Source organism: Hydractinia symbiolongicarpus, chromosome 12 (genome assembly GCF_029227915.1).
Source record: "Hydractinia symbiolongicarpus strain clone_291-10 chromosome 12, HSymV2.1, whole genome shotgun sequence".
Classification (NCBI taxonomy): Eukaryota; Metazoa; Cnidaria; class Hydrozoa; order Anthoathecata; family Hydractiniidae; genus Hydractinia; species Hydractinia symbiolongicarpus.
The window spans coordinates 6,025,884-6,046,574 of record NC_079886.1 but is presented as its reverse complement, the minus strand read 5'-3'; the positions used below and the strand labels follow the sequence as shown (position 1 = coordinate 6,046,574).

General features: G+C 32.2%; 1 protein-coding gene across 2 annotated transcripts; it reads left to right on the top strand.

Moving 5' to 3' along the window:
• Positions 1 to 1,184: 1,184 nt before the first annotated feature.
• On the top strand, positions 1,185 to 19,722 carry LOC130621136 (mdm2-binding protein-like). 2 transcript variants are annotated; one of them, XM_057436441.1, is made up of 24 exons: positions 1,185 to 1,292; positions 4,899 to 5,001; positions 6,130 to 6,177; positions 6,970 to 7,034; positions 7,121 to 7,251; positions 7,429 to 7,505; positions 8,029 to 8,080; positions 8,487 to 8,591; positions 9,379 to 9,490; positions 9,570 to 9,676; positions 9,899 to 10,003; positions 10,517 to 10,571; positions 11,813 to 11,924; positions 12,018 to 12,170; positions 13,486 to 13,524; positions 13,934 to 14,006; positions 14,419 to 14,495; positions 14,574 to 14,699; positions 16,508 to 16,565; positions 16,888 to 17,210; positions 17,350 to 17,375; positions 17,583 to 17,699; positions 18,876 to 18,941; positions 19,528 to 19,722. In XM_057436441.1, exons 2-24 carry the CDS (start codon positions 4,962 to 4,964, stop codon positions 19,564 to 19,566), a joined length of 2,106 nt encoding a protein of 701 aa, XP_057292424.1. In that variant the 5' UTR covers positions 1,185 to 1,292; positions 4,899 to 4,961; the 3' UTR covers positions 19,567 to 19,722. The 2 variants fall into 2 exon arrangements, with proteins under 2 accessions (XP_057292424.1, XP_057292425.1); XM_057436442.1 differs by lacking the exon at positions 1,185 to 1,292 and adding an exon at positions 1,411 to 1,507.
• The last annotated feature ends 969 nt before the right edge of the window (positions 19,723 to 20,691 follow it).

The following is a 20,691-nucleotide window of genomic DNA, read 5'->3' as shown; positions in this document are numbered from 1 at the left end:
GAATAAGTACTTTGTTAAGGGATTTATTCGACATTTCAAAATGTAAGGAAGAGGCGTACCAACCAAGCATTTTAGAGCACCAATAATACCTCTTTACCTCATTTATTAATTTATTGTGATAAGTAAAGTATATAATTCGTTTAAAAGATCGAGACAATCTCCTTGTTCTGTTATCGAATAGAAACAGTATATCAGATAAAGTAGCCTCACAAATCTGAGTCAAGAACAATAATGCATTGCAATATGCATTGGGTATTGCAATATGGTATGGCTACAGAATTAATTTTGCGTGACCATAAGCAGAAACTTTCATGTTGATACTGATTGCCTGTAATTATTTTAATTAATCCTTTGCCTAACAAAACTGGCTGAGTCCGAATATCTTATGAAAAAAGTCTGAGAACCAACTAACTTTACTCAAAGGGAGAATACAACATCGTCTCCGAGCCCTAGGGACGACAATCGTGGTTACAATATGTTGGGACAAGACAACGAATTTCAAAGTTCGCCACCACAAGTAATTGCGTAGGCTCATTCTATATTAGATTCACATATCTTGAACATGTCAAAGTTCACTTGTCAATGTTCAGAGTGGACTTAGCACTTCGGATCTTAGGTTAATTGGTAAATACGAATTTCTAAAAATGTGCTAATTGTTGCCGACGTCAGCAAGACCATTAATCACGAATTTCGGGGCCTTCGTGGTCTCCGACGTGAATTATTTTGGTGTGCGGGCGTGTTAAAGAATGTGTGACTAGCAACTTTTCAACGCTCTCTGCCTAGCCTACTTGTGTGCGAAAGTAGCGACCTTGCAGCCTGTTGTAAGACGTGACGGTTGCCTAAGGTGCTAATATAAATAATTAATTTTTTTTATTAACATGGTGTCACCTTTCATCTTTGATGGGGAATCGATTCACTCAACCTTTTCGTTTATATCTTTTAATTAGATCGGAGTGTCTCGTATCCACGAGTCAGTATGTGCGATATGCTGATGTATGACGTCAATGATATGACGAAACGCTGGAGTGGTTAACGCTTTTGCTCATGGATTGCAACAAAGGCGAATGGAGATAATCATGCAAAAAAAGACCTAAATTTTCGTTCTCCTGGCAAAAACAGGAATTTTTTCACTTCAAAATTGACCGCGCGCGAAACTTCGCGAAATCGACGCTGCGAGTCGAAGGGGTTTAGAGCTGTGGTATTTATTTTGTAAACAATTCATCTTCTGGCGGGAACACGAGGAAAGTTACATGTTTTTGATTCTAAAGTCTTCACTTTAATTTTAACTCAAGGTAAACTTAATTTCTTTCTACCTTAAATGTTATATATTATACCGCTAGCTAGCAATAACAGACTAGCCTTTAAAAGTAAAATAGAAACATTTATATCTTACTTGCATTAAAAAAACCCAGGGATCTAAGATCCCTGGTTTCTTTCTTGTTCTTTCTCCAATCCAAGAACATAAATGTCTGGGCAGGGATAAAGTCCACCATTAGCTGCAACAAAGGTAAATCTGACACTCCTTTATCTCCTTTTATAAGAATATTAATAATCAGAACACTTTTAATCCAAACTTCATATCTAATGCGCTAATGAATGCATTCAATAACTATTTTGGTTCCATTGCTGAAAAGACAAAGGAAAACATCCCTCCCTTGCACAAATCTTACACTGATAGCTAACTTGAATAATCCTACTGTTAATTCCATGTTTCTTGCACCCACAAATGAAATTGAAATGAAATTTCTAAACTAAGTCAAAATAAAGGGGCCCTTCAGATCCTCAAATTTTAAAGGCTATGGCACCTACTATCAGTATCCATTTGTCAACTATTTTCAATATGTCCTTTACAAAAGGTATATTTCCAAACTATCTAAAGGAAGCCAAGATTGTATATATATACCTAGACTCTCGGTATAACGAACCCCCAAGGGGAATGGAAAACAGTTCGTTATATCGAGGGTTCATTATATTGAGAGATCAGAAAAAATGGAAATTTTTCCCCAATTTTCCCAAAATTGCTTGAATTTTTGTCCATTAGAAGAACTTGGATAAAAAACACTTTTGATTTATATTTCACTTTAGAACACTGTTAAATATATGTAGAATTAACTAAGGTTGAATCACATAAAATTCGAATAAATGTGCATAGGTGTAATGTATAAGCTAAGATCATTTGTGAACATAAATGTGCTTAAAAATATTTATAATAGTCTAATTTATTCTCATATTGTTTATGGCATTCAAGTCTGGGTGTCAGCTTGTGATTCTGTCCTTAGACAGATTCTTACTCTATTAAAAAAGGCGGTAAGAATGTTAACATCTAATGACAACTATCCCATCACACCTTTTCGTCTCATAAAAACTTGGATACCCTTGTCTCCCAGGTCGAGTTAGAACTTTCGCAAGTCGACCTCTGGCTGAATAATAACAAAATGACTATTAATACGGACAAAACTGAAACAATCTTTTTCGGCAACCACAGCGAGTTAAAAAAAGTTGAGAACAAAACTATCAACTATATGGGTATTCCTTCGAAGAGGAGCGAAAAAGTTATATATCTTGGGGTAACATTTGATCAAAAAATGCAATGGGAAAAGCACATTAATGACATAAATAGAAAAATACTAATTAAATATTCTAAAATTAGAACCATTGCATCCTGTTTAACACCTCACACAAAAAACCTTTTAATTAATGCACTTGTCATGCCATATTTCCACTACTGCTCCTCGGCATGGGCTTGTGCCACCCAAGGTAGATTGGGAAAACTAGAAAAACGATTAAAATGTGTCCGTACCTTTCTTGGGAAAGAGAGGGAATATTCAATGAATAATTTACTCATCAAAAACGATGCCATATTAGTTTTCAAAGCCATGAATCACATTGCTCCTGATTACATGCGCTCAAAATTCCTTTTGACAAAAAACTGTCATAATCATCAAACAAGAGGAGCTTCAAAAAACAGGTTCACACTTCCCTTGGTCAACACGGAATTTGGCAAAAAAGCCTTCCCATTTAGAGCTGCAAAAGTGTGGAATAATCTTCCAGACCAAGTGACCTGTGATGGAAGTCTGCTTTCGTTTAAGACTTCCATCTCGAATGTATTTGGCAAATTCTAATGGAGATCACTTTTTAACTTTTTAATTTTTGTTTTTTATTCTTTTTCTTTTCAATTTTCACAGATTATAAATGTTACTATGTTTGATTGAGCTGAGGCAGTCTAAGGTTTATCATTTTTTGTTTCTTTTTTGTTCTAGTGGGGCCCTCAGTGGAAACAATCCACTAACTATAGGTTTTTGTGATTTTCTGGGCTAGCCACTTTAAATATTTATTATTATTATTATTATTATTATTACCTGGGCCATTACCTCCAACTAATCCGCTCTTTAAAGAACTACGCATGAAATTTAAAGATGTATTCAAACTGCATTTTGCTAATTTTATCTACCGTACTCTATCACAAGAAACACCTATCAATTTTCTAGAATCCTTCTCCTTCTCCTTCTCCTTCTCCTTCTGCTTCTCCTTCTGCTTCTCCTTCTCCTTCTCCTTCTTCTTCTTCTTCTTCTTCTTTTTTTTTTTTAGGACGGTATTGAAGTTTGTACAAAGGGTGTTTTGAGAGGTCCCTTGCTGGTTGTGATAGTTTATTTAATATTTCCTTGTATTTATTCAGTTTAATTTTTGTACACTTTCATTCCCAGAAAAGATTATCTGTATCTGTATCTACCGAGACTATATTTAGCTTCTGTTATTTTTTTTCATTTGAAATCCAGGACGAGACAGTGTTTTTCTTGACACCATATTCTTCAGCTATGCATTTGTTTGTACTTTTGTCCTGTGCAATTTTCTGCAGCGCTTTATATTTATTGGTTATAAAGATATTTACTCGCTGCAGTTTTAATTTTCCTTCTTCCCCTGAAAATTTTGAATAGTATTTTGCGTTTTGTTTACACTTAGTGTTTAGATTTGAACGTTGAATGTTATGGTTCGAATCATTCAATTTGGATGAAATTGCATTGCATTTTCTTTTTTCTGTACGTGAAGTGCTATCTACGTGGTGTAAAAATATTAAAAAAAAACATTGCGTGTGTTTTGGTTTTGTTTGTCGTATTTTGTAGCATTTGATACTTTGAGTTCGTTATATAGAGGTCTTATTAGTTCAGGGGATGGAAAATTTGGTTCGCTAAATTGAGGGTTCGTTATATTGGGGGTTTGTTATATAGAGGGATTCTATAAGAGTTTCCTAAGGCAGAATACAAGGGGAACAACTTTAGTTCATTAAATCAAGGTGTTTGTTATATTTGGGGTTTGTTGTATATCAAAAGTCTACTGTATATAAAAAAGGTAATCGTGATTGCATTTAAAATTATCATCCCATCTCCTTGTTGTCAAATCTACGGAAAATCTTTGAAAAAAATCTCTATAAAGGCTTGTCTAGTTTCCTATGTAACCATCAACTCCTATACAAAAATCAATTTGGTTTCAGAAATAATCACTCCACTAACCACACACTTATTCAAATTACAGAAAAAATTAGAACTGCTATAGACAAAGGGGAATTTGCCTATGGGGTCTTTGTGGATCTTCAAAAAGCCTTTAACACCGTCGACTATTGCATTATTCTTAAGAAACTCTCACATTATGGAATTAAAGTGTGCGGCAAACAATTGGTTCAGGTCATATTTAACTAATAGGACCCATAGAGTTGAACTAGGTGGAGTGTTTTCACATAAAAATGATACACTACATGGTGTGCCGCAGGGCTCCATTCTTAGTCCACTTTTGCTCCTAATCTATATATTTTTATGTTGCGATTTCTCACTCCAAGGTATTCCACTTTGCTGACGACACAAGTTTACTTTTAACGTGTTTACTTCTTTCATCCTTATTTTTAGCTCATCCCTGTTTGCAAAAAAACAATAGATGTTTAATGAACTCTAACATGTTAATATTGAGTAATGGACTCATGGAGCATATTCATGACATTTGACAATGGCGGTGCGTATGAAATTTAATTTTACTCAAGTTGTAAACCTGCTAAGACCCAGATTTTTTAAACTTTCTATCTAGTAAAGATAATATCACAATAACAAAAATCACATTAAACTGTTAACCTTCTTTTCTTAGTATGTCTTTGAGAAGTCTTAAAGTAGAGCTAAATCAGTAATTTTTCAATAAGCATGTTGTGGTGCATACATGTCATGGTAATTTATAGGAAAAGTATTATCTTTCATAATTAAACATACTTCTGACCATGATTTGTTTGCATGTATTTAGTTGTTATGCTTACACATTTTGAAAATGTATATGCTGTAAATGCATATAAATTAAATTATTATTTGGCAAATTATAAATAATGTTTGCGGGTGCTAAATACAAGTGTGGAGCGAGGAAGACCTGGTAGGTCAAGAAGACTACAATAATTTGCAGTGATACTTGTTTGAAAATTAAAAGACGAGGGGATGACAGAAGGAGATGACTTTAACTTTTCGTGGAGTATTGCGTTGCGTGCTCCTCCGTACAAACCAGGATCAAGAGTTTGCAATTTGTGCCTGGCGAAAAAAGTGTGTATCATCCGTGCAGAACCTAGAGGCCTACTCAATAAAAGAACACAATTAATCAGCAAGTGTCGCCACAGAAACAAATTCATGTTGCGATCGTTAAAGTAATTAAAAAATGTTGTATAGATTTTACTCTATAAAAAGTTGTTAAACATTTATTTAATGTATAGCTTGAAAAATGCAAAAAAAGCAAGAAACTTGAAGTTGCTATAACTTGTAGTTTTTAACTTGTGTTAACCATACATATCATCGCTCTGAATATTTCATTGAACACTCTTTATTTATATATTTGTTAATGAAGCCACTTTTGGCAAACTAGTATAATACTTTCGACCTAACAAACTTATTCTTATCAATAAACGCTAATCATTTATGGCAGCTGTTTTGGTATCTTTGGTGGATGGTTAGATTTGGAGTTAACGTATCAGGGGTGGTTGTTTGATTTTTGGTAGTTTATTACGAGAGTTTATTATGGTTGTATTTTTTTTGCATCCAGCTTTGCTCTATCAATTAAATATTTCAACTGTACAATACCAATTTTAAACTTTTTTAATTTTATTTTTAGGATTATCAGAACTGTTAGAACATTTTGAGAATGCAAAGAACAACAATGGTATGTAATTATGGTACATACAATGATTTTTAGTGGACTATTTTTTTTTATAGAAATTGGAAACTGTATAAGCATGCAAAATTTGAAAATTTACAGCTGCCTCAGTTGTATTGCTTTCAAAGAACAAATTAGTTTTCGTTAGAGGTTTGGTTTGCTATGTTTCTTATAACCAAGACTAACCATGTAATTAAGTACAGTGAAATTCTTAGATGTAGCTTATAATTAAAAAGACGTTGTATAATGCACTAAAGTTTGCCAATAAATTCCCATCTGTTTAATATGCCCTTCAAGGTAAGTGCCAAAGGTTGTGAGGAAAATGCAGAGCCTGTATCTGACCATGTCTTCTAGGTTTTTTTTACAGAAGGATTACCAAAGAAATTTAAAAAAAATTAAGCTGCTGCTTTGACAATTATTTGCAATAAAGAGACTTGATTGTTCCTGGCAGGACCCAGAAAGACTTGGCAGGAGGTAATAAAAGCATGCTTGATGCAGAAGAATTTGAGTTAGAACCAACACAGACCATATCAGATTGAGAGGAGGTCATTAGTTTACCCTGTCCTACCCATGCTAACATAAAAAGAGGGGGAGTTAGCTGAGAGTGCTGACGGTGACGATATTTAAATTCTTTAAAAATTTGATGTTGAAACTGTAACATTACTCACCATTAAGTAATTGTTATGCTTGATTCATATCTAATTTTTTGACAGGCCTTAAAGTAACGCAATGCATAAATTGTCATAATTTATGCATTCTTATATATATTTTGCATAATTTTATTTGTTGTTTTTTTAGAACTTTTTCAAGACGAAAATAGATTACACTATGCTTCCGTTTTATTGCCTGCTAGTTGGATGGAGGTAGTTTAAACTACAAATGTCTAATTACCTATAATTATTTATAATATAACTTTTACAGTTAAATACTAACTTTTATATTTTTTTAGGCAACGTTTTGTGACAAAATAGATTTTTTGCAACTTTTAAATGGTTTTTATGGATGGACTAAGAAAAAGGATATTATTGACAATAATTTTATTAGTTCACTTCAAGATGTAAAAACCTATTCATTTGAAAGGTATGCATACATAATATTATTTTAACCTTATTTATTCCCACCTTTTTTAATATGTGTCATAAATACACTTGAAAGTAAACACCACATACTTTCCAACAAATTTGTTTACAGATGCTGTTTTTTAATTAATAAATTTCGCCAGCATTGTTGCTCAAATTTTAGAAACTATTTGTTTAGTAAACCATTGTCGGATGAAGAAGTAGACGTTTTGACTGATGCCATCCATCAGCTTGCAGATGAGACTCCTTCTCCAGGTTAAATGACTTAATTCATTTTCTATATTTTCACAGGTTACATACAGATCAACTTTTATATTCAGTTCACCATAGAGTAACCTACTTCAATGTAATGTAACTTACTTCAATATCTTAGTGAACATTCATAACAGATTGTTGTCATTAACAAACAAAATATGAAATTACAATTTCAAAATTTAATTTGGAAAAAAATTATTTTTAATTCTATATTAAGACTCCAGATTTACTGATTCTTGTTTTGCCTATACTTTCACACAATTTTGTCATTTACAAGTTTCTTAAAATATTTATTATATATAGTCTATTTATTTATTATATATAGTCTAAAGCTTTGCAAGGTCTTTAACATTTAGCAAAAAAGATATCTAAACATTGCCGTTTAAAAATGTTTTGAATTTTAAGTACGAGAATACAGATAATTTAAGATAAGAATCTTTCTACTATTTTAAAGATATTCTTGTTTTATTACAGAATCGTTTTTTTTTATAACTAACATAACTTGTTATATTTATTTTTTTAGGAAGTTTTATATTCCAAGTGTATATTTTTATTGGGAATGAATTCATGGAGAGGTAATTACTATAAACCTGTTCCGTGCTATAAATTAAAACAACAAGGCAGAAAAAAATAGGAAAATAGGTTTTTTTTGGGCTAAAATAGCTTCAAAAATATAGCCCATAGTTTTACAGATCAGATTCCTCAATTGTAAAATACTTATAAAATGGCATTCTTGCTATTTTTTTGTTACACAAACATAAGCAATAAATTTTTTTTGGAATTGTCAGTTAATAACCTATATAAAGCTGTTGGTTATTATATTTTTTAGGTTTTCATGTGACCAAAAGAGTATAAATATTTCACAGTCTTTCCAATCCAATTTTTCAAGTTAGCATTCCTGCCACTCAATTGTCAGCGCGAATTAAAAAGGCTGGAAGTTTTGAAGTAATACAGAAATAATAACAAATGTTTTTCTTCCAGCCCACATTTTAACTTGATGGGAGCATTAAAAAGACTTGAAGTTTGGCATCAATGTTCTTTAAGTTTTGTTTCAAAATTACCAGAAGCTGATGTAACAAAATTGTGGTAGGTTTTTTCTAATTTTTTTAATATTTTAGTGAAGGTTTACTTATTTGGTTAAAACAGAGATAAAAAATACCTTGTTTTAAAAAATTAGTTGTGTGTCTTATTTACCAGATATTGAAAACCTGCATTAATTCAAACTATTTCAGTCGTAGGTATTACGTTGTCTACTTTTTTCTTTGTTATAAAAGTAAAACACACTTTGAGAACGTATTCCATCTGCATTAATTTTTTGGCATATATTTGACCTCAAAGGTGTTTAGATTATTATTATTATTACCACTTTAAGATGAAATAACTAATCAGTCAGTTCCTAGTGAAAATAAAGATTTCTATAAGTTAAGCTGCACATAGTTTGTTGATAGCATTTTAAAAAATTTAAAAAAATTTTAAAAAAGTTGACATGCATCATTTTACTTGCAATTAATGCACAGATTCTTAGCTCATCCATCTAAAACTATCACAAAGTATTCATAATAATATTTTGTAAGAAAGCTTCATTGGTGTTGATAACTTTTGTATATGATGAACAAGAAGGTATTAACAAGGCTTTGGTCATGACTCTGTTCATATTTAGTCTATCATTTTCACCATTATCAAATGTAAATTAACAGGTCGTGTCTGTGATTCTTCTTGCAACTCGCATGAAAATCTTAAATAATGCTTGTACCCTCTATGTAAGGCCATTATTGACAGCAGTTATAACAGGATGTAAACTCCTTATGAAAAACAGGAATATAGATACTACATATGGTGTATATAATATATATGCAATTACTCTCTTTTACAGTACTGGTTGGTACCAATTCATTAATTTCAATGCGTTAAATTCATCGGAGTTGCTAGCACACTGTAATTCCCAACCTCTTTGGTATGGTGCATTAAATGCAATATTAGAGAAGGTTGGTGTGTTGCTAGAATTTTTTAGATTGCAATTTGAAAGTTATTGAAGCTGCATTTATTGCTTCTGTTTTCATTTAGCGATCAGGCGAGATACATATTAACAACTATTATCTATATCTCCCGCATGGTACTAATCTCAGTGAAGTTTCTGATGAACTACCTTTTCTGGAAGCGATACGAAAAAGGTTTTGTAAAAATGTTAAATTTTAAAAATAACCCCCCGTAGAGTGACTTGTTCTTAAAATTGCTGATTCCATAAAACACAAATGTATTTTAATTTTATAACTTCACCCACTGAGACTGTTTGCACTAATTTGAAAAGTTCAGTGAGAAAACTATTAAAATGCAATGAATTTTCTGTTGTTCTTCAATGTAACATTACTAGCTTTTTATTATTTTATTTTTAGTACTGAAAATTCTCGGTTTATGTTTGATAATCAAATACAAATAGTTTCTATGGTTACATCTGAAGATTTACCGCTTCATCTGATCTCACCTGCTTGTTTTCAATTGTATCTTTTCATGTATGTCATAATTATAAAGATTTATTTTCTGTTACAATGTAGGTAGTTATTTATGTTTTATGTGGTTAGCCTCACTAACTTCATGTGTCGTAGAATATTGCATTTCGTAGGTATCGTTTCTAGCGATATTTGAGATACAAAATTGTTTTGCGTGTATAAGTTTACCAAATGAGGTCAAAAATGTTATCAAATTTTTTTTTTATAAAAAAGTGTTTTCGTAATGAAAAGTAAAGCTGCTATAATTTGGCCACACATTTTTTACATGTGAATAAAATCCCTATTTTCTTTTCTCTGGGGGAAAAATTCATGAAGTTTTGGCCTTTCGTGATTTTTGGTATTAATTTTTGAGAATGTTATCTGGAAGAATATTTTTTTCGAATTTAGTCAAAATTCACAAAAGTTGTGAATATTGATACCTGCAAAAATCAATAACATTAGGGTATAGTGTCAAAATTTTAAACGTAAGAATACAAAAAGTTTATGTCAACTTAACCTATCCAGAAAGTATTTGAATTCGAAGAATGAAGACATCTTCAAATTAGCTGCAAAAAGAAAGGTGAACCAGTTTTCTTTATTTTCAATTATATATTTTTCATTTTTTGCTAATATGATCATTGTTATTCAGAAATATACAATGTTTTATTTTGATTTTTAAGCACTTGGAATGAAAATTGGCTTGTTTTAATTTCACACAATCTGCTTACCTGCGATAAGTTTTTAACACTCATACGGGTTTATTTCTAAATCTGTAACCAAACTCATCGCCATAAAATGCACAATTTGATTCATAAAAAATGATTATTAAATAAGTAGCTAATTTCAGTGGTTTTTATTATTACAATGTGATAACACTGCTAATAAACAGGGACTGCCATTAAAGGACTTTGACTAGAATGTTGTTGGAACTACCATTACAGCTGTGCCATCAGGACTACCGTTATAGCTGCACCACTGGAACTACCATTATAGCTGCACCACTGGAACTACTTTTATAGCTGCACCACTGGAACTACCATTACAGATGCACCACTGGAACTACTATTATAGCTGCACCACTGGAACTACCATTATAGCTGCACCACAGGAACTACTATTATAGCTGCACCACTGGAACTACTATTATAGCTGCATCATTGGAACTACCATTATAGCTGCACCACTGGAACTACTATTATAGCTGCACCATTGAAACTACTATTATAGCTGCACCACTGGAACTACCAATAAAGCTGCACCACTGGAACTACTATTATAGCTGCACCACTGGAACTACTATTATAGCTGCACCACTGGAACTACTATTATAGCTGCACCACTGGAACTACTATTATAGCTGCATCATTGGAACTACTATTATAGCTGCATCATTGGAACTACCATTATAGCTGCACCACTGGAACTAATATTATAACTGCACCATTGAAACTACTATTATAGCTGCACCACTGGAACTACCATTATAGCTGCACCACTGGAACTACTATTATAGCTGCACCACTGGAACTACTATTATAGCTGCATCATTGGAACTACCATTATAGCTGCACCACTGGAACTACTATTATAGCTGCACCATTGGAACTACTATTATAGCTGCACCATTGAAACTACTATTATAGCTGCACCACTGGAACTACCATTAATGCTGCACCACTGGAACTACTATTATAGCTGCATCATCGGAACTACTATTATAGCTGCACCACTGGAACTACCATTAATGCTGCACCACAGGAACTACTATTATAGCTGCATCATCGGAACTACCATTATAGCTGCACCATCTTTTTTATTTAGGACTTGTGGTTTTTAGGATTCCTAAAGTACGGAATTATTTCAAGGAGACAAGAAAATTTATTCAGTGCTGATTGGAACAGTTTTCTGAGTGAAAAATTTACCCAATACATATGTAAGAAGATTTTTTGAGGGTATATTTGAAAACCAAGTCTTTTTCTAACTTATCCTGTTCTTGTTTTTTAAATTTATTTGTTTTGAATTACAGCTGCTCCAGCTTCGAGAATATATCTAAAAAAGCACTGTTCTGTCTTGATGCGATGTAATGGTAAAGATGGCGGTCTAGATGTTTACTTCTTCAGAAGTAATGAAGTTATTAATGCTACTGGCTTGCTTGAGTTACTTGAAACATTTGACAAAAGTATGTTTTTATGCGATTAATTTTTAAAGTAAAACTATAGTATTTATTTTAAAAAACATGCCCAAATAAAATTCCAATGAAAATTATAGTTGAGTACATCCCTTTTTTTTATATAAAAATACAACCTATTTTGCCAAACGCGCAAGAACAAAATAACAACAGCTTCGGGCCCAAATTTTTGTTTTACAACTTTAACTGTTTTTGCTTGTGATGTTTTCTCAGCGTCAATAACTACGAAATAATATAAATATTGGCCCGTTTGCTTTATTTTTAATGATCACAATTGTTAGAAGGTTCGTAAACAGACTGACTATAGTAACTGTTCAGACAGTAATATAGTAACTGTTCAGGCAGTAATATAGTAACTGTTCAGACAGTATTATAGTAACTGTTCAGACAGTAATATAGTAACTGTTCAGACAGTAATATAGTAACTGTTCAGACAGTAATATAGTAACTGTTCCGACAGTAATATAGTAACTGTTCAGGCAGTAATATAGTAACTGTTCAGACAGTAATATAGTAACTGTTCAGACAGTAATATAGTAACTGTTCAGACAGTAATATAGTAACTGTTCAGACAGTAATATAGTAACTGTTCAGGCAGTAATATAGTAACTGTTCAGACAGTAATATAGTAACTGTTCAGACAGTAATATAGTAACTGTTCAGACAGTAATATAGTAACTGTTCAGACAGTAATATAGTAACTGTTCAGACAGTAATATAGTAACTGTTCAGACAGTAATATAGTAACTGTTCCGACAGTAATATAGTAACTGTTCCGACAGTAATATAGTAACTGTTCAGACAGTAATATAGTAACGAACAGGAAAGCAGAGCAACTGAAGAATGTGCAACAACTACATTTTCCCCTTGATCGAGAAAGTCAAAATAATGCAGGCTAACTTTTGCAAATAATATAGAAATATTTAAAACACAAATGCTAGGGCGTTCTTTTGTTAAGTTTGATAGCAACGAGAGTAGTGATGGTGAGTAAAATTGAAGAGCTTACAAAAAACGCGTTTAAAAATATACTCCAAGTTACTATGGCAACTCTCAGATAAAATAATTCCAAAAAATGTGATGGATGTCACATCAAAAAAATTGAATAATAATGGCGAGGAAAACGTTTAAGATAGCCACGCACGAGTTAAAGCTTAATATGCAATTTGCAGAATAAAAACGAAAATGCAAAATAGATGAACTACCGAAACATTTTGCGAAAAGTTTACACGGCAGTTGAATGAAACTGAATTCTGAAGTTGTGAAAACTATGTATCTGTTTTATTCAGAGTTTTTAATTTTCTTTTAGATCAAATATTTGACGAGGAATTGATAAGAAATGCTGCAGGTAATAGGATTTTTGTACCTATAAAAGTTACATTCATTTTTTATGGGTATCTTGGTTCATGTCAAAACAATGTGTGAATCTTTTTTCACTGCACTGAGTTGTATGAACGCAGAAGACTGTGCACTGTACGTAAAAACTATCACGATTTTTTATAAGAAACACTCTTAAGCCTGGATGTTTCTTAACTTCAAATGAGATTTTCTAACAACTTTTTTATACCCTTATAGTAATTTTTAGGAAGAGAGTCCTGTCAATTTATCATTTCAATTTTTTTAGTTTTTTATATTTATCAGTTTTTCCTACCTACCGTACATCATATGAAATTGTGATCTGAGCGATGCGCGAAAATTTGTCGCGCGGCTTTGGCAAAGGCTATACTTTTGATTTTTTTTTTTTTACTAACATTTAGAGCACATCTCCCCATCTCTTTGGTGTGAGAAAACATCTTGGTTGTTAGAAGAAAATTGCTTAAATGTTGGGAAGTAAGTGACCCGGCCAATTTTTTATTTAAACGACATTTTTCTCTCTTTAATTTACCCTAAATACCAGAATTTCTGCGATTGCTATGGGTTATAGTCATTGTCAAGTGTCGCAAAAAATGAAAATTTGAATTCTTAGCTATGCGTTTTTGTTCCCTTTTCTATATTTTAAACTTAAGTTTGGAAGTTGAACGATAAAATATTTGAGCTAAAAAATAACCGCGAAAAATTCTTCTTTCTAACAACCATGAATATTAATCTTTTGAATCGTGCAACTAAAAAAATTAAAAAAAAATCTACTGTCGAGGTACTTTTTATTTTGTTTGGTGCTAACTTTTGTTTTCTTTATTCATTATCTTCCGACCCTCTTTTTCTCAACATATTCAGGGAATGTTGTAATTTTATAACTTATTAGATCAATATCAAGATGTAAGTCGGACGATTTCTATATGAATGGTGTAATGAAGCCCGCACCGGAGACTAACAAAGAAGGTAGCCGGTAGTCTTATTTAACGGAACGGTAGCAACTGCAACTTTTGAGTTTAATATCTCCCCTTAATTATTTCGCAGGTTTACAAAAAGATTCATTTGTTGATATGTTGAGTTTATTTGACAGCACTGGGAAACCAACTGGTACCAATTTTCAACCAATACCTATGATTCCTGATCGACTTTTAAGAAATATGAAGAAAGAAGGTAATTTAATGATAAGAATAACATATCTTTAAAAATCTTACCACTGATCTGTTTAATTATGATTGAATAATATAGATATTATCATGTCATGTCATAAACAAGCGAGATTTTTCAAAGGTACGTTTCGACAGCTGCAACCTGTCGATGACAGCTATAGCTGTCGAAACGTAGCTTAGAATAAACTCGTTCATGACATGATAATATCTATATTACTTCAAGGGCAGAAATTTTCGCGAAGTTAATAAATCGTTAATTTTCGCGAATTCTACTTCTCGAAGAAATTTTGCAGAAAAAACTTTCGCGAATTTTCCACAATCTCCACATTTGTGAACAGAAACTTTCGCGAATGACAATGAAGCAAATCATTACCACCGCTCACCTTTAGTTCAAGGTGGACTTGAAATCCAGTGAAAAGTCAAAACAAATGCGCGGTTAACAATTCTTCAAACAAGAATAATAGCACGCACTTAGAATTGGTTCACAATATATATATATATATATATATATATATATATATATATATATATATATATATATATATATATATATATATATATATATATATATATATATATATATATATATATATATATATATATATATATATATATATATATATATATATATATATATAAGTTCACCAAATCATTGTCTCACTCTTCTCTTAGTTTTTTGTCTTGAAATTTGAGATTTCTGATACGAAGATATTCGAATCCTTTTTTTCGATTTTTAGCTGATTTTCCCAAATTGAGTCGGGCTTTGGAGCCATTTTTCAGGCTGATTATTTTTTTTCGTTGTGATTCTATTATCTCGACCCTTGTCCTCGGAGCACTCGTTAATTAAAAGTTTTCGAGTTTTAAGAGTCACTTAGGAGTTTTCGGCTTTTAAAACTTGAAAAAAACTTACGCGATTTTTATAAAAAGTTAATTTTTCGCGAAAATAACTTTCGCAAATTTCAGGTTAAATTTCTTACCGGGCAGAAATTTTCGCGAAAGGGACCAAAATCGCGAAAATTTCTGCCTGCAAAAATTTCTGCCCTTAAAGTATGCAATAACATTTCGTTTTAAATCTTTTTCTTAATTAGTTAGAGAAATTTTTTTAGTTATTTTCATGGTAAAAGGTTTCATGTCGTTTGTTTTGATTAAAAAAATGGAAATTTGCGAAGGTAATTTAAGGGTTAAAACCAGATCAAGATTTTACAAAAGCAACAAATAGAAATCCGTGCATTCTAATCCTAGTGATGGCAGCTAGCTAGAGCAGGCCTGGAAAGTCATTCTTTTGGTCATATGAAGCCCAATTCTTTTTAGTTATGCATATTAAAACCAAGTGCCTAGAACATGTGTTAAAATTAACGCGTGTTAAAATTAAAAAATCTATTTCGCACGAATAAATTCGCACACTATCAATATGATCGTATTTATACGTATTAATTATCAAGCAAGTTCTAATCCCCTCCACAAGAGAAACAAATAAAATTCAAGGTATAGACGGGTTTCTTCTATGTAAACTGTGGAATTATTTGTTGTTAAAAAAAGAAGATATTTGACGTTTAAAACTATTCCAGAAACAGTTTTTTTTTTTGAAAAATATTATAAATCTAGCGCGCATTAATTTTAGCGCGATAGTTGCACCTAATATCCGTGCTAAATTTTGTTCACTAACGGTCTTTTTGCGCGAAGATTAACAGCCTCCGGTTGCCGCACTAATTTTAGCAAAAATTAATTTTTATTTCCTACAATTTTGTTTGATATAAGAGTTATATAAGAAGTTTAGTTCGACACTTCTTACCCCATTTTCTTTGTTTACAGGAGACGTGAAAAATTTGAATTATTTTGAAGCAGAAAAGATGATTGGTCATGGAATTGAGTAAGTGTGGACACATTTGACGTAAACTGAATGTAACCCATTGTGTGGCTGAACACACTTTTTTAATAAGTTGTTTGGTCATAACTTCAGCAAGTACTGCAGCTTTGTGAGGCTTTCCCAATAAACCTACCAAACTCTCTTAATAATAACCTTCCATCTACAACAAGTTTCAAACTAAAATCTTTTAAAATCTAAATATTACGTCGCAACTGAATTAAAATGGAAAATAGAGTTACTTATATATAAAAAAGCATACTAAAAAGAAGTGCTTAAAAAACGAGTAGCAAAAGTTTTGAATTATTTTGGAAACACCTTTCTTTAGATATTGCGTCGATTCTCTGTGCGCGGTACGACTCGACAATAGACTTCTAAAAATACAAAAACGATTTGTACCCGAAGATACAATCAATTTAAATTCATATAATCCAAAGCCGTTGGACGAGCCAGCGACCATAAAAAAGAAATCGTGTAATCCAAAGCCTGATGATGAACCGGTAGCCATAAAAAGGAAAACATGTAACCTAAAGTCAACAGATGAATCGGTGACCGGTAAAAAAAGAAAACAAGCGGTTTCGTCATCGAAAAAAGTAAAACTTACAACCCAAGAAAAATCTGCGAAGGGTGTGGATTCTACTACTGATGGAGGTACGCTTTAATTTTAATATACAATAAAAAGTCATAATTTCGGTGTTTTCTAATTGTCCGTACTCTTGAGTTTTCTTTTTCTTTAATACTGTACTTTTCTCAAATTTTTGTATTTTAGTCAATCTTTTTTCATTTATAGAAAGCCGCTCACAAAGACATATGCGTGTAAGCGATTAGTTGTGCTTGTCATAGTTAAACTGTTTACTTCAAACTCCAGAGAGTATGTGTGTATGAAGCAAAATGTTTGTACTGGTGTGAAGACCTAACCCTTTCTTTACTTTTACATTACCTGTTTTCGATTTGTCACAGGTATTTTTATAAACAGATAAACATTTAGAAATAGTTTACCATATTCTCTTATTTGTATTTTAGCGCCTACGAACGTTGATTGCCGGCACAGTTCAGAAATATGGTTCTATATCCATGGATCATCCTTGTTTTCAAACATGTTGCGATCAACTCTTCAGTGTTTGTGTTCCACTTCTTAAGGTATGCAATTTAGTGACTTTTATCTAGAAAATAATTTCTTCGAATTAGAAAAGCTTTGTAAAGTGCAGTCTTGATATAGCAAACTTTGAAGGGAAATCAAAACAAGTTCCTTAGGTTATTCCTTTGTATTAAAATGAATGCTATTTTAAATCAGATGCATATTTTAAGGAAATTGAACCATAAGAAAAAAGAAGAAAGAACAGCAGATTAAAACTCTTCCATAAGAGAATAGATTTTTGCGGTATTTAAGTTCGATAATGGAGAAATTAGTTAATTTTTAAACTTCGAGGAATGTATTACAGTATGGACAATTAATACGGTAAACGAATTTGCTCCTCAGCGATACATCACCAGGGGTAATGTTTTTTTTAGTTTTCCTCACGTGAAAATTACTTTACAAGGGACCTTTAATATCTGTAGCGCATTTTGGAGTTTTTCTGACGTTTTCTATTGCATTGCACTTTCCACCTAGAGATATATCTTCGAGGAAGGATATATAGATCCTGTACTTTAATCAATAAATTTTGAATTCATAGCATAATGTTGCGTTAACTGCAATGTATTTTAATGCGCGTTTTTTTTTTTAATTTTTATATTTGTTTTTAGTATGAAGATGATATAAAATAAATCGAAATATATTACAAAATATTATTCATTGCGGGTTACTTCTTAATAATGGCTTTGTGTTGTCGCAGTTATTTTGGCTCAAATATTTTCCTTGCTGTACAAAAATGTCGGCAGTTTTCCTGTCGGAGTTTGCCCTATAGTCAATTTTAAAACACTAAAGCCGAATCTCCACTGGAGGATATTCGCGACGATTTTTGTGACAAAAAGAAGAAACCAATTCAACTTTTCGTCATGACTAAAATCGCGACCAATCAAATTTGGGTATTTATGACGTTCGGCGTTTAAATCGTCCCGTTGAGATTCGCCTTAATGTGCAACGAGGCTTTCTAAAAGAATTCTTTTCTGTTCAATTTTTCCACTTTAAATTCCTTTTTTTTAAGTACTGGATTTTTCAGTTATATTTATATCTGGTACTTTTTTGTAGACTGATTTTGACAGTGCGATATTTAAAGTGTGCCTAACTATTGCCTAGTGACACATGCGCAGAAAATCTTATCTTGATTAACCTTCACGACGTTGGATGGATGTTCTGTTTTCTATTTTTTTTAGTCTCTCACCTCATCAAAAGGGCTAAACGAACAGATGAAGCAAATTGCGAAAGATAACGTGGCAGAGGTATTATTTTGTGATCATTATCTTTTATTTTATGCCAGAGTTTTTAGAAGTTTGAAAGGGCTAAGCAACCGGAGTTTTTATTGTCTTGTCGACTCAAAACGATGACATCATTGGCGTATACAATACACGTATACACTTAAATAGTAGTGTAACTAAGGGACAGCACACTTTTCCTTTTCATTTCCAAAATATACTGCGATTCTTTTAAAACACAGTGATTCTTTCATAACTACTATATAATTAGAGAAAGTTTACTTTTTTAATTTAATAATGACCGTTTTTTGTACCAGTTTTAGCACTGGAACTTTTGTAACAAGTATACACTTGTTTAAAATTTAAGTTTAAGTTTAATATTGTTTTCGCGTGAACTTCTCATCTGTTCTCATTTCAAACAAATAAGCAGAACAATGGCTAAGTAGATAGGGTATGTGTGTGTATCTATATTTTCTCCATGCTGCTACCAATTTTCGCATATTTGCTGCATAATTCTTCGCAAATCAATAGGATAGGTAAAGCATATAATTAATATCCCTTTATAAAGTTTAAATGTATGCGCAAAACACGCAATTTTTTATATCAATTTTAGGTTGTGAAAAGCGTGATTTCCGAGAGTGACGAGACATAGAGGATACAATTTTGGCAATTTTTTTGTGAATTTTGTGTATATTTGTTTTATATGCTGATGTAATTACTTATTTACAAATGTGATTATTTTATGTTAGTAAAAAAAATAAGGTGTACTTATATCCCATATAGTTCATAAAAAAACTTTGACATGGTACTTGGCAGTTTTCTTCAAAAGTGTTCCAAAACCCTTTTTTCTTTTTTTTTAATAATGACGGCTGGACCTTTTTTGGCCATACAAATAGAAAAAGAGCCCTGTGGAGGAAATGGAATAATAGACATTTCAAAATTCTTCTATATAAATGGCCTAATTTATCTCTGTAGTGTTATTCGGTTTTACTTTTACATTCACGAAGCTGAGCGATCTTGTTTCGAGTACCATGATGATAAATTCATACAGAAAACGCAGTCCTTTAGGGCGCAGCAAAGTCACCGCATGACCATGGGGGTTTTCTTGTTGACTTCAATTTTTAAAATTCCCCTGAATGCAATAAAAAAAAACATGTGTTTGACCGCGAAATTTTTATTTCTTGTTACTTCAATTTACTGTACACAACCTTGCCCCAGGGTATTTTGCCTTTCTAATATTAAGGTGGTGGTGGCGACGCAGTTAGCCGTTAAGTAAACGGCAGCGGCTTAGACATCAGGCAACGAATTATGAGGACGAGCAGGATAAAACCTAAAACAATCGAATACCAATCTCGTTCCCATAGCTTCATTTTCACTTTCTGATATACGAACTGGCGCAAGCGATAAGGAAACCCTCTGGGAACGAGATTGTGAAAATACCTTCTTTTTTTTTCTGAATAAGACAACCACGTTCCCAGGCCATTTTTTCTTACTCTCGGAAAAATAAGTAGTGATCCGGCGAAAATTTGCCCACAAAATAAATAATTTATTCCGCATGAATGAAATTAAGGAAAATTTTTATAAGAATACCTACTTTTAAAAAGAATTTAATAACACGAATAAGGACGTTTGATTATTTTTATTTTTAGAAGGGTTCGTTGCCTGGTAGTCATTTTATATTTTCTGCATAACGGTCGCAATTATCAGCAACCTCGTCCTCAGGATATTAAGTCGTTATTATGGAGTGCAACTTTTTCAACAAGGCAAAATGTGTTGG

Bases quoted from the DNA above. Each gene is read 5' to 3' on its own strand.
- LOC130621136 (XM_057436441.1), top strand. From the start codon at position 4,962: ATGGACTCATGGAGCATATTCATGACATTTGACAATGGCG. The intron at 14,007-14,418 runs GTAAGTGACCCG...ATAACTTATTAG, and splicing joins AATTGCTTAAATGTTGGGAA to ATCAATATCAAGATGTAAGT. The intron at 14,700-16,507 runs GTAATTTAATGA...CTTTGTTTACAG, and splicing joins AAGAAATATGAAGAAAGAAG to GAGACGTGAAAAATTTGAAT.